Below are 16,750 nucleotides of genomic sequence, written 5' to 3'. Positions count from 1 at the left end.
TAATAGAGTGGAGTAATGTCATCTTTACTGAATAAATAAGATTAGATGCATCCCAAGGTGTAGTCTTTAAATGATCTGCTGTTTAAAGCCGCCATCTATCAGCTTGTCTCCACATCAGTGTATGGATGTTGTACTTTTCTCCATAGATGTGCTACTCCAGTGTTTTCAGGGAGAGCTCCAGATCTTCGTCTTGTCTTGCCGTTGACCCACTGATTATTACAAAGCAAACATAAACACACAGACAAACCTCAGTGACATATGATGCAAGGAGCACCGCGGGGTTTAAATGCATACCAGCTGGTGGAGGAATGCTTCTCATAACTAAGACGATACGTGAGAAGGCGAATCTCTTTAGATACCCACCCTTTAACTTGATTGTATTGATTGAATTAAAACAAGTTAACATATGTTTGCTTTAAACAGTTCATTGGCCAAGTCCGATTACAGTGGAGACATAAAAGTCTTCTTTTCACGCTAAAAGCAGCACACAGGCCACCTTGAAGCTGAACCTATGAACTGTCTGCCTTGAAACTCCCTAGTTGCATATTTAAAACACACATACTCATTTAACCCTGAGGCCTGACTGCTCTCCTCTCAACCATCTACACTGGAGCTCAGCAGCACTTTCCATCATGGTTTATTTACCAGGAAACAGCCTGAGTAAGAATGTGTCCTCTTCACATGTCTGTTGGTGGGATGTAAAGAGGAGTGCTGTCTACCAGTGAACCTCCACCCAGCAGCCAGCTCATCTGTTATAGAAGACTGGTCCTGCTGATGATGTGTGGTCTGATACCTGTCTGATAAAAGGTTGTTGTAACTGTTCGGTTTCTGCCTGATCCTCAGATAGATTAAAATAGTTTCCTCAGCCTTTCTCATATACAATCTCTTTAGGTTCAGTCTGATCTGATGCGTAAGGAAGTTTGAAGAAGAAAAATCTCACACTGTTCTCACTGAGGAACTCCAAGTCTGTGTGTGTGTGTTTGTGTATTTTCATGTTTAAAGCAGAACTACTGAGCTTTGGCAGATTTTCTCAGGCTTGCCTGAACAACGGCTAATTTGGCATCTGTCTTGTATCTTGCCTCTTCTCTGAGCTCTTTCCAGCCAAAAAACCCAGTTTAATGACTTTTGTCTTGTCTCTTTCTCTGCCCTATTCTGTCCTTCTTTTCCTCTCTTCCTCCAACAATGTCCCCTTGCATTTCATTGATCAATCAGCTACAGTGCATTTAAAATGCCCACTGTTTTGATATCCAGTTGCTGGCGTGTGGCACCGTGCCGTAAAGCAAACTTCTGCTGTAAAACAGGACAGTGTCCCACAAAAAAGTGCGGTTTCTCAGTCTTATGACGCTGCTGAGCAACAATGGCTCCAGGAATGTAAATAACAAATGTCGCTTTGCTATCAATACAAGTATTTTTTACGGTCAGAAAATTACATGGTGCTAGTTACAGGTTGAAAAGATTCAGAAATTGTCCTGATTTTACAAGTTTCCAATTTGAAATTTTAAATGTGAAAGGTTTGCCTAAACCTGCTCATTCCAGCTTCATAAACACCACCTGCTCATTAAAAAGGTCTTCATCTGTGCGATTTAGATGTGCTTGTCTTCTCTGCTCAAAGTTTGGAGAAGAATCGTTCTGCACCTTTGTGTGCTTAAATGTGCCATTTGTAATTTTATCTGTTTATTTTTGAACTGGCATTATAAAGTGGAAATATTGGGTACATTAGAGCTGCAGCTCCAGTGTGACTCAGTTTAAATCTGCAAGTAAAACAGGGCGCCTCAGTTGGATCATGTCCTTGCTTTTCCCCCATGAATCATTCTCTTATCTGTACGATGATGAAACATAGATGCAGACTGGATGGAAGAGGGTCATGCATGTCGTAATGGGCTATGACTGCTTTGCACGGCACTGATTTCTGTGCTTTCTGACTTTTAGATACAGTGTGTTACGTCACTGTATTTTTACTAACTGCTATGTGTGCTTGTTTTCCAGATGAGGAGACTCCTGGCCTGTACGGCTTTCTGCATGTGATCGTCCACTCTGCCAAAGGATTCAAGGAGTCAGCTAGTAAGTCAGCCAGAAAGAGCTTTTTGGGTTTTTTTTTTCTCCACTTAGTCCAGTTTAACTTCTGTGCATATACCTCCACCAACAAAACACATGATCCAGTCGATCACTGCAGCTTGCACATGTAGTTTCAATCAGTCCATGGCTAAAACAGATGGGTGGATGGGGAGGGTAGGAGAGGAACACGAGAGCATCTCAGAAGCCAAAGTAGGATTCCTTTGATGTTTTCATTTATATCACAACTGCCACAAAAACACTTCAGGCACATAAAAAAATACTTAAAATCATGCACAGCTTTCACTGTTGAACTGGGATGTTTTGTTCACACTCTGAAATTATCTACCTTACACAAATGTTCCTTTGTATATTTTTTGTGCAGACAGAGCTCTGTGTGAATGTTCATTATCAGCAGTGTGTAATGTTGGCAGAAAACCACAGAGGTTGTTTTAGACCGCAATGGACAGCTGGTGCTCTGGTACATTCTGTGCCCTTTGTTGCACAAGTCCATGCTTAAATATCAAATATCGAGGACTGAAGAAGCAGATTTCTTCAGTTACCATGACAGCCTTCAGTTCTGAATGTGAAAGCTGGCCCCCTAGAATTTCCCAGTTAATGGATTGGAAAGCTCTCTCCTCTGAAAGCCTGTTTGATCCTCAACGGAGCGCGGAGAGCTGACAGGTTTAAAAACGAAGAAGTGTGTGTTTGTGCGTGCATGTGAAGGGAAATCGGGTGGGTTCGCTGATACGGTTTGACATTAGTGTGTCTGGTGGAGCGTACCGAGTCTGGGTGGGGCATGAAAGGCTTGGAGTTGGTGTGGGCAGATTATGTGTTGGTGTAGTTTAAGGTCACACCGGTATTCATATCTTCTCCTCTGTGTGAGCCTTTGTGTTAGAATACCTGACTTCTAACTAATGTGATTGTTTCACTTGTTTCAGAAATTCACAAAAGCTTGAAGTATTTGTTTTTTGCATCTCTGTGGGGTTATAAAGCTGGTCCTGGTAACACTATAATGTCACATTGTCTCTTATAATAATAGGAGATGTCGTGTGTAATGAGTTCTGCCTGTAGATGTCTTTCCAATATCACAAATTACTAGAAATTACAAGGTTCTTCAGATGTAGCTCGATGGTTGGATGTTGCTGTGTAATTCACCCTGTGTGGTTTGTTTCAGTAGCATTTTCTGTTTGAGGCGTTCCGCATTGAAAGTGGTCTTTTAGCAGAAGATTTTAAAACACAGGGCTGCATGTTTGCATGAGAGTGCATGCCTGCTCTCTCTTGATGTATAAGGAGATTATCAAATAAAATAATTGTTAGGTTTTATTCAGTGTTTTTGAGTCCTTAACATTAGCCTTGTTTTTTTGTTTCCTTTTAAACTGAAAAGTGGAATAAGGATGCAATATTAGATCTTATTTGAGCTATTATTTGTGTCACAACAGTCTCTCCGCAGTGGGAAGGGGGCTTTGAATTCAGCCCAGGGCAAAGTTAGTCTAACTAGGTCACAGCGGGGAAAACTGAGTTTACCATCTCCCAAAAACTGTTCATGAAAAAAGTCTGAAAAATCATGACCTAGTAAAAGATGATGTATCCTGTCACGTTATTTTTATTCCTAGTCTATATTTAAGTATGTCTAAGTTTCAGTGAAGCTGCATAGTGTGACTATGACAGCATCAGATCATCCCATATTACTGTATATTCTGTAAGAATAATGTGAGAAAGGTACACTAGCTACTTCAGCTTCCTCCAGGGAGACAAAAGCAGCTGCTAAAGGGCAAAAGAAAGCTAGATAAGAACTTTCTGAGCTCCGAAGCAGCAGTTCTGTCACTTTTTATTGTTCCCCAAAGCTGTGAGAGTTTCTTAGGACTGTTGTGATTTCTGATCCAATCCAGCCATGACTGCCTGTTTTCTCATTTATTGCATGCTAAACTTTTATTAGTTTTCTCCCTGTGGATTTAATGTACTTAGAATCCGCCTGTTCTCTGCTTATTGTTGTTGCTCGAAGACGAATATTTTCTCCTGAAGCCTCGAAGCAAAACTTTGTAAACTGCCCTTCTAGTGGCTGTAAAATGCAACTGTAGAGAGGCTGATTAGTTTAACTGATTATCACTTGCCTCCTAATTTTGTGAACCCTCAGTTTGACCCGGCACTCGGCAGCCGTGGGCAAAAATTAGCCTTCTCCATAAGAACACACACACACCATAACGGCTGTAGTCCTCAGCTAATTGAGGTGGAAACGGATGGTATCCATTAACCCTTGCGTTTAAGGGTCAGAGACCCCATACTGACCAATTTATCCCCCTCATAGCCTAATACTCATGGTGACCTGCTAGGAAAATGAAAACTCATGGAATTCTGTCCTAGTTTTCAAAGCTGTCCTGGATAAGGGTGCTCACACAAAAAAAGCATCTCTAAATATGCTCTTTTGGGTCTGGGCACATAAATCTGTTTCAGATGGAGAGGAAATCAGTTCTTAGAGAATACTGGAAGCTCCTAGTGACTATGAACACTCCTCATATCCACACGTAACTGTATTTAATAACACCAAATGTCTTAAACAATCACTCTTCCGTACTTTTGCTAAATTGAAGATGACCAACAACTGCTCTTGTAGTCATAAAAAGTGTCTAACTAAATTAAACTTTTTTCTTGAGACTATATTAGCCATATTACTTTTACTCCAAAATTTCATCACATCTCCTCACTAAATGAAACCATTTTTTTCTTTTTAATAGAGTATGTCAAGTCAGAGCTAATTGCCATGAGCTGTTATGCTTCCGTATGTGGCGGAAACATACAATAACTGTTTCATTTTAGAAACATCCCCCAGATGGTCACTCTGAATTCCCCTTCGCTGAACTTCCCTCATACCATCGCCACTAATCTCTTCCTCATTGGGAGTAATTATGCCAGAACCCTTCAGGATGCTGAGAAAACAAACAAAGAAGGAATGGATCCAGATGGAAGGAGGTTCCAGTACTGTACAGTGCTGTGTGTTACAAGTGTGAATGTTAGCTCAGGTCGGTCACAGCTCATCTACGCATGGCTGCTGTCTCTCCATGCTCAGTCTCAATATTCTGTCAATCTTTGTGTAACGATATGAATGTAGGATTCAAACAGGCCCCTTAACCCCCACCCTCTCTCTGTCTTCCCTCACACCAATCATGGAGACGATTCCAGTGCGTGGTCAAACCACAAACCCATCCTTCATGCTGTCAGACGGAGGTAACCCCATGGGACCAGGTCCAGGCTGGCTACAGGATGTACTAGACATTTTACAGACAGCTGGTGGCGTGGTCTGCCCGAGCAGCTTCGGCAGATGTTTAAAGAAGCACATTAACAGACTTAATTGCTCCGTGTAGGCGTCAAGCGGGAGCTGATCCCAGCGGAGCGGCAGCGGTGGAATGAGGATGTTGAGGAGTTCTGGGGTTGATTGTATACACAGGCGGGAGACTGATGTCTGTCAGCTGACAAACTATAACATATTGACCAACTGGAGAGCTGTTTCGCTCTGGTGGAGTTATTTACTTATTTTTCAGCTTTTAAATGCACATTTGTTGCACATTTGCCTCCCAGTGACTCACTCATTTATCGTCAATGATCTGTTATAAACATTTATGCTGTAAAGTGGGACCAGTTGTGACACACAGTCTGAGATTCATATTTCTGTAGGATGATGACTCCGATGGTGCTATTCATTTGAAGAAGGCTGCAATGAGATGCAACATTCAGCAGAACAAATTTACAGCTTCTTAAATGTGATTTTCTTTGTTTATCTTTTTGGCTATATTTAGTCAAAACTTTAAATCTTTTCATTTTATTCACTCTTAGTTTGGAGGCAGTAAGACCATTAAATGTGTCACGTTGGACTGTGAAAATAACATTTCATGCTACTTATGCACTTTTTAAAAACCACACAATTACTTGTATGATAATGAAAATTGAAAGATTATTTAATAATGTGAATAACTGTTTTTGGGAACTGGATAACAATATTATACACTACTAAAATATGGCTTTTGTGCCAAGAGACTCATGAGCAAGTATTTTTAGCCTGTTGTTGTGCTGTGATTTAATTAAAAGACTTGTTTTAATGGCTCTAAAATCAATTTAGTAATTAAGAATTGGATCAGCAGGGGTTTTATATTCAGACTTTATTGTGTTGTATAATATATTCTTTAGAGCTCAGCCCTAATTACATGGAAGTATGTCACAAGAAATCTAAATGTTGGACTTTTTGTGATGGACTTGTCTCTTCTGTTTTCTTTTTAGATTTATACTGCACCCTTGAAGTGGATTCATTCGGTTACTTTGTCAGCAAAGCTAAGACCCGAGTCTTCAGAGACACTACAGAGCCTCAGTGGAACGAAGTCAGTCACTAACACGTCATCTTTTTCAGGGGACATTTTTTTAGTTTCTTTGCCAAGGCAACCAGATAATTCTCTTTCTCTACATCTGCGTAGGAGTTCGAGATCGAGTTGGAGGGCTCCCAGTACCTGCGGATCCTTTGCTACGAGAAGTGTTACGACAAAAGCATGCTCAACAAGGACGATAACGAGATTGTGGACAAGATCATGGGCAAAGGGCAGGTCCAGGTAAGAGGACGGCTGCTGTCAGCCCATGACAAAAATAGGCCCCGCACAAAGAGACGTCTATGTCCCTTATGGGGAGATTTTCCTCCATGTGACTAATTTTAATTATCTGCACAGTGAAGTGGCTTTGTTGTGGTGTCCTGGATTAATTGTCTGAGAGTTTATTTAAAATTAGTTTCCCCTTGTTTGGGTGAAAAAATGATAACTAAATGTGGTCTACACAGGAGAGAGTGTGTGTGTGTTTTTTTTTTTTAGTAAATTCTGCCCTTCATTTTACATCATCAAGAGTTAACATCAGTCCACTGAGCTCCCATTTCCCAAAACTTTATAGAAAAATTAGTTTGGTCAAGTGGAGCTTGTCCCCTGTCATTTTCCTGCCATTCAGTTAAAGTGCTGCTGTACGAGTTTAATCTTCTTCCTGTAATTGATAAAACTTTGCATTATTTGGGTCAACAGTGAGGGTTTGAAATGCTCTTATCAATTAATTTCTCAAGTGGCACATGTTTTTGCCAGAGGTTAGCTTATTTATAAACCTTCCTCTGGCACATTTCAGACCTCAGAAAAATACACAAACCAGTTAAGACATGTCAAAGATGTGTTTGTGACTGCTGCACAGAGCATCGCGTCTGTAGTCACAGGTAAAAGTAGAACCAAGTTTCTCCTGGAAGTGTTTTGTCTCAGATATTAAAAAAAGTGGGGCAAACATGAGTTGCCCCCCCCATAATGTCGCATTTGAAAGAAACGGATTTCACTCAAAAATATCGAGTTCTTGTTGTTTCTCCTCAGACCAAGGCTATATATCTTTCAAACTAAGTTTTTAAATGAAAAAAATGGCACCCACGACTTGTTTTTGTTAGCATTTCCTGTTTGTCACCACTTCTTTCCACACTTTTCTCATTCAGAGTGATGATTTATGACCTTCAGTGCCTTTGATTTCCTGTAAAAGGCAAAAGGAATGAGAGCAGGGCTGCAACACACATGCACACTTCATTACACACATGCATCCAAGTATGGCATCTTTTTTGCCACCGGTTCAGATATCTTCAGTCTGGGTGCTATTAGTCTTTGCCCAGTTCTAATCAGTTAAAGATTTAAGAATTAAACCTAATTTATCAGACTCATTTTACCTCTTTATGTTATTAGGTTAAGTGGGTTTGCTCATGAATAAAGAGCAGAGGACCTCTCAAAGGATTAAACTTGTGCACGCGTCTGTTTTTACAGTACGTGGAATCACATCTTTGTGTTAATGTGTGGAAAAGTGAGTTTGCTTAGATAGCATTTAAGGTCTATAGTTCTAACAGAGAATGGGTTCCTTTCTTGTTTAATGGTTTAAACTTATTTGTACTCAGCAACATACAGATTGATTACTTAATCTTAAAAGGACCCATCTCATCTTTTAATATATATTAAGTTAAAGGGGATCATCATTGATTTAGTGCTGTATCTTTTCTGAGGGTAAAACCCACCCTTAATAATGAAATGGCTGCCAATTTGCAAGTGAAATACTGCTGCTGCTGGGAACATCCGCTTCCAGCCAACAACAGCCGAGAAAAAGATAAAAATAAAAATAAATAGGCCACATGTTTGCTGGCTCACTGTGATTGGGGGAATGGAGAATGGCATGTTATCTGAGACTCTCACAGGGTGAAAATAGTATATCACAGGCTCCAGTTTGCCAGGTTTCAGGTGGTAAAGCTAAAAAGTTACAGAAACTTTCATACTGCAGTGACTCTGGTTGTGGAAACTGTCCACATTAAGTGATATACCATCTCCCTCTTATGCAGTATATCTTCACCTATAACAAGTCTGAATGCAATCCAGCATCAAACACATAAACCAAGAGGATTTAGATTCTGTCTGCTTATAAGTTATTTTATTATCACTAAGGCAAGGTGAAATCCTGAGCTTGTTTTCTTTGACCACACAGTCTTAATGAATAGTTCATACATGGAAGGATTTATGTTTCATAACATCAAACAGACATTTCACACTGTATGGATATGCCTGCAAAGGAATCTGAGTGTTGTGCAGAGCACATACCTAACAAGACTAACACTGGGACCTGAGCTGTTTGCTTTCCTGGTGAAGCTGAGTTTAGAAGGAGACTTCACTGTTTTGCTTTACTCTCTGGAGACAGTCTGATTTATTTAACAAGCTTGTGGGATACTGACTGACCGTAAATGGGCATATTGGTCTTATAGTTTTGCTTTTTTTTATTTTCACCCACTGCTGTTACTTCACTTTGTTACTGATGAGGAGGTCACTTCTGTAAGCGGAAGATACTGTAATTTGGGCCTGAGATTTCATTCTGATAGTTCCCAAGGACGCCTGTAGGTTTTTGACATAGCTTCATGGGACAGGAGATGCATCACGTGTGCCATCGGCCAGTTTGAGGACGCTGCAGGGGACGTTTAAAGAGTTAGACGTGCACTTGATTTAGCTTGAATTGAGTTTTCTTGTCGATAAGGGGAATGCCAGTGTTTATTTCCAGCCCTGCACCCGCCTGATTTCCCCCGAGCAGATAACCTCTGATCTCTGAGGTCGCGTTGCTAATCCTTCGTTAAATGGCAACAAAGTCAGGGTTACGCTCCCCCTGTTCTTCAAACTGGAACAAAAATGGATTCATAAATGCCTTGGAGCGGATGATTTAGAAAAGCTTTTCTTCCAGTGTGTGACATCTTTAGCATGATGTCGCTGATATTTGTGCTTTCTAACTATTTATTGGCTTCTGGTTGAGGAGACATTTTACTGAAACTTTAAAAAGCTTTCCTTGTGTGTGACTCTTTCTAAAACTTCACTTGCCAAGACTATGCTCACTCTTATGAAAACATAGCAGAACGTCTTGAATTGCTTATGAGGGGAAAGTTCAAACATCTTCCTGGTCTCTAATCCCTCCTGCGCCTCACAGGCAGTACAAGGTCCCACAAACGACCTTTATGTGTCGGCTGTAGCATGCAATATTCATCTTCAGAGGGCTGATTATGTAACTGTTTAGGTTGACCGCCACAGTGCCTCACACACAGAACTGCATCATATCCACCAGATTCAGTAATGCTTTCATCTGGTAACCGAGCCCCATCTCAGCCTCTCTTGGGCTCATCTAGTGCTTTTTCCCCCCTCCTCTTATCAGGGGATGAATTTGTTCACTTTATACGCCCACAGCGCTTGCAGTCATTTAGTCCGTCTCTGTCGGTTGTCGCACTTCAGAGGATTGTTTTTTAAACACGAAATAGGATCCCTCTGTAGGTGTTTTTTGTATCGTAGCTTTTTTTGGCCCACCTTTAAACCCATTCAGCCTTTAAAGCAGTAGAAGTGGCTGTTTCAGGGCAATCCGCACATCGCTGGCGGAGTTGTGAGCCACATCACTCAGGAGATTGTAGCCAACACCACATGGTGCTGAATGTCCGTAGAGGAGCTGAATGTTCTCTTCGCTATCATTTGCATATTATATTTCTGCAGCTCAAATCTTATAATCTTATTTCCCTAAGAATGTAACATCTCCAGCAGAGTTATGTCCCCAACAGAGGGACCCCCCCCCCCCCCCCCCCCCCCGCCGACTGACTAAGGGACAATCACACTCCTTGTTACACAATGCTTGGGTTGTTTTTTATTAGTGTGTGTTCTGGGTTGAGCGCATGTCAACCCCTTATTGCAGCATCATTTCCAGGCATCAATAAAATGTAACCCAATAGTGCTTTAACATGGATAATGGAAGCCAGAGAAGTTGGGTACTAGGTGCAAAAACACAAAGGGGTGATGAAGATGTTTGTTCCTGGCAGCTCTTACCTCTTTCCCTGCAGCTGGTGATGCTTGTCTGGGCTACATGAGCTACAAGTATTAGCTCGTTGCTGCGGGTGCAGAGGGGTTGTAAAGTTTGAGGCACTCATCTGTGTGCACTCTCCTTCCCACTTAAGAGCCGAGGCTGTTTCCTCTACATGAAGCATTAGATGCTAAGTTTGACATTTACTTGCTATGTCAAGGGTTTATTGGTGCAACTGTTGGGAATAGTAGCAGATCGGCCATCTGGAGAATTAGCTGTGAAACAAGAGAGTGCAGGCCATGACTTCTGATCTAATGTCTCTGGTACTGGATCAAACTCCACTCCAACTTTGGGCTACTTCAACTATGAAATTAAGTCTCTTTAGTGTATTTAAAAATTTTTCCTCTATGAATAAACTATGCCTAAAGGGTTAGAGTTAAAACTGATCTCAGATATTAAAGATCATTTTGTTTTTATAGTCATGCAAATAAATATTTTCCAAATTGTTGTGCATGATTTATTAAAACTTATGGAAGCTTTTTTGTTTTTCATATCCCAGGGTGTTTTTTCTCTGCATGTCATTTCTGTTAAAAATGTCTTTTCTCTGGGGCATGTAGGGTGGTGGTATTTCATGCCATGTTTGTTTTCAACATGGAATTTAGTAGTTTTAATGAGGCTGTGTGTGTGTGTTTGCCCATGGATTGGGGTTGTAAGTATTGATATAAATTAGCATCTGATTCATGGTGTCATCTATTTTGTTTCTGCCTGCTGTCATTAACGGCTGCTATCTGTCATTCTTCCACCCTGCACACCCCCTGCGGCCGTTCGCAGCGCAGTCACACAAAAAGCTGTCAACATCACTAACAGATGGGGCTCTGCTGAGTGTGTTCAGCCGCCCTGGAGACATACCACAGTCTTGCATACTCACACAACTGGGTGATAGGGTAATACATTATAAATTACATTGATGGCTTCAGCCTGCTATATTATCTGTTTTGTTAGTTTATGCTTCCTTTGTCTGGCTAGGTGTGTGTGTGTGTTTGTATGTTGGGGTGGGGGTTGTACATTCATTCAAAAAAGGCAATAAAATTCATCTTAGTCCTCATTGCTCTTTTCCCTCCTAAACCCACTTATTTAGTCATTATGTGCACTTTGCAGTTTCCTTCTACTATGTTTTTTAATGAGTCTCATCCCTCATACTCCACCAGTTTAAGCATATGGCATTTTTTTTTATTGATGAGGAGTCCCAATTAAAGTGACTTCTTCATCAGACAATCCTCGATCAGTGGAGCTGATAGCACCATTTTTGATGGATTTTTGTATTTTTCCTTGTCATCTTCCCACAAAGACGCTCCTCCGTCACAGCCCTTACTTAGACAGCCTTTGTTCCCACTTAAAACACTCACTTTCTGCCACTTGGGAGATGCATGCCCTAAATAACTACATGCGCTCTAAGATCATGCAAACGTGCAGAAAAACATTTTTTCCTCTTTGTAATGAGAAGAAGAAAAGCCCCTGACCTGCTAAATTGGATTATTCTGGCAATATACAATAAAATCCTTCAGTCTGATGAAGGCCGAGCATCACTGAACACCAGAGGAATGATGTTTCAGTCTTATTGTCGTAGTTTTATAACATTCAAGTCTAATTAAAACAAAGTGTTGGACAAACTTGAATTTCTGATTGTTTTTATTTATGTTCGTTTCTTTAACTTGAAAAAAGGAGACTCGAGATTTAAAAATCTCTTTTGCAGATTCTGGTTAAGACCGCTCAATTCACATTCAGTCCTGGTGGTAGCAAGAGATGAATAATTAAGCGATCACCAAAGTCATTACAATTCATGCTTGGGAGGGGGGAGGATGTCTTGACCACACTGCATGGCAATCCATGCAGTGTGGTACAAAACATCATGGCAGTTCATTAGATATTTGTTTCAGAATTTATGGTCTGCCACGTTGTTTGTGTGGCTAAAAAAAGATGCATTTCAAGCTTTATCCACTTTAACTGCTGGTGTTTGTCCAAGTCGGAGGCGTTTGACAAAACTTTGATTCAGCAAAGGATGAGGAATCAACTATGAACCGTGTAGGAAGAGAAAGGCAGAGACAGGTTTTAGCTTTTTGGATGACTGAGACCAAATGACTAAATAAAACCCACAATGCAAAAAAGGCCACATAAAGGCTAAAGGACATCTGTGCGACCTTCACATTGTCTTGTTTCTCTCCTCCCCGTTTTCCTTTTCTTTTCTCCTTAAAAAGTGCAAACACACCCCTCTGCTATCAATCCTGAGACGTCGAGGGCGATCCAACCAAATAATCAGTCCTCATTATAAAGTTACATAATCTTTCATAAGGATCGACAACAGATGTATGATTTCCTACCATGAACATGCATATGTAACACATGTGGGGAAAGCAGTTGGAGAGACACAAAAGAGGGAGAGAGAGAGATGAAGGAACAGAGAGCAGGAGCGAGAGCCCCAGATGGTGGCCAATTATAGAATACTGGAAGTTAAAGTGAGAACAAAGAAGCTCATCACAGCCTGGGAAATGAAATGCTCTCCAGAGAGGGACACCGTGAATCTCTCTTTTGTCTCATAGAAGAGTCAGAGTTCAGAAATAATTGGTAACAGTCTGAAGGGGCATTTCAGATACTTGAATACTGAGGCTGTAAATTTTGCATCCATATAAAATCAAAAGAGGGATGAGAGCCTCTTAGCAGAGCTAGAAGAGCTTTGGTTTTTCATGTTGTGGCCCATCAGGACTGGTTAATGTTGCTCTACTATACAACAGTGTTGAAACGTAAGCACTGCATCTTTCCTTCTCTCTGCTCTGTTCTGTTTTTATTCAGGCAGCTCAATTAATGGTGACAAAATATGTTCTAATGAAATAATTTCATAAAGCTTTCACCCTGCTTTGCTCTGTAATCTGGCAAACATAACTGTGGCTATTCCATTCCTCTTATTCACACATAAACCTGACATCCACACATCCTCCTGGCTGTTCTGAAGCTGAGGAATTATTGACAACAGATGACACTGGGCGAAGACAACCCCATCATTCCTCTTATCACAGTCCCAGTCTGACTGAGAGGGACAAAGCTTATTTCATGCTTGGTTCTGCCTGCCAGCACACCGCAAGGCTCTGCCCGTGATCATGAAAGGTTCACCTTGGCTCTGCTCCCTTTGATCCAGTTACATTCTTTTGTAGTTATTTAAATCATTAAAGTGATGTGAAATTATTGAAATACATTGTTGTTCTGAAGTAGTATTGGACTGTAAATAAATGCATTTGCAGCCAGGTTTTTTAATTCAGACAATGCGAAGTCATCGAAATGTGGTTTGTTTGCCTCCAAAATGAGAGGAAAAGAAAGACTGCATCTTATTTATTTATTTATTTATTTATTTATTTATTTATTTAAATAGCTGCTAAGCTCTAAGACCCTATCCATTAGGTGCAAATGAGAAAGTCAGGTGACTTTAAAAAGGATTTTTAGTTTATTTAGTTACCCTCACTGCCTTTTTCTTTTTTAAATCAGATTCAACATCACTGGAAGAACTAAGTCTCCAACGATTAGTTGCAGCTGTCTCTTCCCCCCAAATCCCAGTGAGACCAAACTACTTTCTCCTTTTTCCTCTTGTTGTTGTTGGCAGCTTTCTGGCCAATATTAAAGCAAATGGACCTCAGCGATGCACTGTGTCCCTGCTTGAAGAGCCTGTTCTGGGCTGTAAAGTGGTCAGAGCTGTTCCTACAGAGAGAAGATGTGGTGAATATCCATCTGTGGCTGACATTTACTTTAGAGTTCTTGTTAAACACCCACACTACTCCGAAGAAGCTAGTGATGGGGCTGGAAAGTTAAAAAGCTGCATCATTTGTTAAAATGCCCCATTGTTGAAATGCTCTCTTCTCTTCTCTCTCTTTTTCTTTTTCATCTATAATTATTCAGAAACTAAGATCCTTTCCCGAGTTGGCCAGAACTGGGGTCCAAGAATAAGCAAGTATTTGCCCACTATGGTTCCATGCTTCATTATGCAGCACGACTGGTTCTTTCTGGGGCTTGTATGGGGTCTGGTTTCTTTAAGGAATGGCAGATGTAGTGAAGAGTACAGCTTCTGCATTAGAAATTGGCAGAATATGTTTTTTTCTGTTGACTCATGGTTTTAATCCAAAGTTCCTTGTAGCAATTTAAAAAGACACATTAAGGCCTTAACATGTGAGAAACCTCATTTTCACTAGAGATTTTTATATCTGTTTGTACGTTTTATTTACATCCCATATTTTTTATTCACTGGCATTCCTGTTGAAATTTCCAGTAATTCTTGAGATAAGAGCATTACTGCTGCTGTCTATTAGGAGCGGCGGGTGAAGACATCTGTGTGTTCTCTCCTAAGGTGTTCATTGTGTTTGAGCCCTAAAGTCTTTAATGAAGCATTTTTATTTCTGTGTATTTACCTCCATAAGCTCTCATATCTGTTTATATACTCTGTTCCTGGCCCCTAAAGCCTCAGTATATCTCATTGTCCCACTTTAAGTGGGTAAAAACAGGATTGTGAAGGTATAAATTGCCTCTGCTGGTTGGGAGGGTTCATACTTTCTAACAAGACATTTTAAGTGAAAGATTAAAAAAAAAAAAAGACTGCACCCAAAATGGTGTTTTTTCAGTAAAAAATGGCTTATAACGTATTACTATCATTATTATTGCTATCTTTGTTAGTACAATTATTATTACTACTTAGCTCCATGACAAACATGTATTGAGATATTGATGTACATACTGAGTATTATTATTAGGGCGGTTCGGTGGATCGATTCCAGGCTTCCCTGACCACATGTCAAAGTGTCCGTGAGCTAGACACTTAACCCCAAGATGCCTCTTGATGTGGCTATCGGAGTATGAGTATGAGTGTGTGCGTGTGTGTGAATGGGTAACTGTGACTGGCAGTGTAAAGTGCTTTGAGAGGTCAAGCTGGCTGGAAAAGCACTATATAAGTACAAATCCATTTACCATTTTTACCATTATTATCACTATTGTTTCATTATAAGACGATGGTGTTAATTATTAAACACTAAGGTATAACAATTGGAATTTGTTGTGATTTGCTGGGATCAGATTAGATAAGCTTATGCTTTCACCCACTCCTTTTGAACTTTTGTTTTCTTTTTGTGTTTTTATTTCCCTTTTTGTTTGTATATTTTGTCATTATGTTCAAATAAACTTGTTCAATCAAAACATTAGGTGGCTCAGTCGTAGCTTAAGGCATTGCCGCTCTTTCCAAGTCATCTGTTCGGCTCCACTTTGAGCCTCAGGATGTATCTTCATGTCAGATAGAACAACTGTGGACATGAAATCTGCTGGCTAAGGAGAACACACTGATTTTCCCAGGCTTTTAGAGAGCCTTAAAGAGAGTCCATGGCCCTAAAATAGTACTTTTAGCTTGTAGACTTATCTAGACTTTGCCCTCTAACCTTTGCATGAGCTAGAACTGAGGCACAGCGGGGGTAGTGCTTATTTGATTTGATTTGTATCTGCTTCCCTGCTTAAGTCAATATGTTTTCTGTTACTAGTTAAACACTTACCTAAAACTATAGAAAAACATTTTTCAGCTAAACTTTTATTGATTTTTAAAGGAGTTTGAGTATTTTCAGGGTATGAGTGTGCAAAAGAAACTGGACATGCATCAGTAGACTTTAGGCTGCAATATTTTCAGTTTCAAGTACATTTTTTGTAATTCTGGTTTGAACTGCTTGGAGTTGTTGTTCAATCTACGATCTCCCATGACATTATACAGTTCATATGGCATGGCTGTCAGCATTGCCAGACGTTTGATCCTGTTTTATGACTTCCTGTCCCAAGGCGAGGGAGGGAGGCTCCCTGTTTCCTGACGGTACTCTGCAGACCTAGGGGACGCTTGTGCTAGTGTTCTCATCGCAGGCATATTTTGGAGAATGTATTTTTATGTTTTTAACCAAAAAGTATCAGGCATTGAACCTGCTTCTGTAAATACTCTCTCTAAACCTGAAGTGTGTGTAATCAGGTGTTATGGATGATTTCATAGTCTGCTGAGTCATGCAGATCTTCTTCAGTCTATACTAATGGATGCTCCGCTGACAGCTGGTCACTCCAGCAGGTGCTTAACTCACTTGAAAGATATCCAAACACTGTAATAATTTTTACACTTAAGATAATATTTACAAAATGCTTTGGCTTTTTGTTTAGCCCTTTCATATATTTAATAACAAAGCTCCCTTTCCGGACGTAGAGCTTGATTTTAGGTCCCCTTGTGCTGTCACTAATAATGATGTAATAGTTTTCATGTGGAGGAAGAGTTTCTTAAACCCCTCCAGACTAC

At 40.3% G+C, this 16,750-nt stretch overlaps 1 protein-coding gene across 5 annotated transcripts in view; it reads left to right on the top strand.

Annotated features, from left to right (window-relative positions):
- The window catches only part of abr (ABR activator of RhoGEF and GTPase), a 121,128-nt gene that overhangs the window by 81,352 nt on the left and 23,026 nt on the right, over positions 1 to 16,750 (top strand). For all 5 annotated transcript variants that reach the window (XM_042008134.1, XM_042008135.1, XM_042008139.1 and 2 more), the window contains 3 exons: positions 1,987 to 2,061; positions 6,325 to 6,422; positions 6,516 to 6,647. In XM_042008134.1, coding sequence (XP_041864068.1) covers positions 1,987 to 2,061; positions 6,325 to 6,422; positions 6,516 to 6,647 — 305 coding nt within the window. The remainder of the gene's footprint in view (positions 1 to 1,986; positions 2,062 to 6,324; positions 6,423 to 6,515; positions 6,648 to 16,750) is intronic.

The sequence above is a fragment of the Melanotaenia boesemani genome, chromosome 15, assembly GCF_017639745.1.
Source record: "Melanotaenia boesemani isolate fMelBoe1 chromosome 15, fMelBoe1.pri, whole genome shotgun sequence".
In the NCBI taxonomy this organism is placed as follows: domain Eukaryota; kingdom Metazoa; phylum Chordata; class Actinopteri; order Atheriniformes; family Melanotaeniidae; genus Melanotaenia; species Melanotaenia boesemani.
This window is presented reverse-complemented; position numbering and strand designations above follow the sequence as displayed.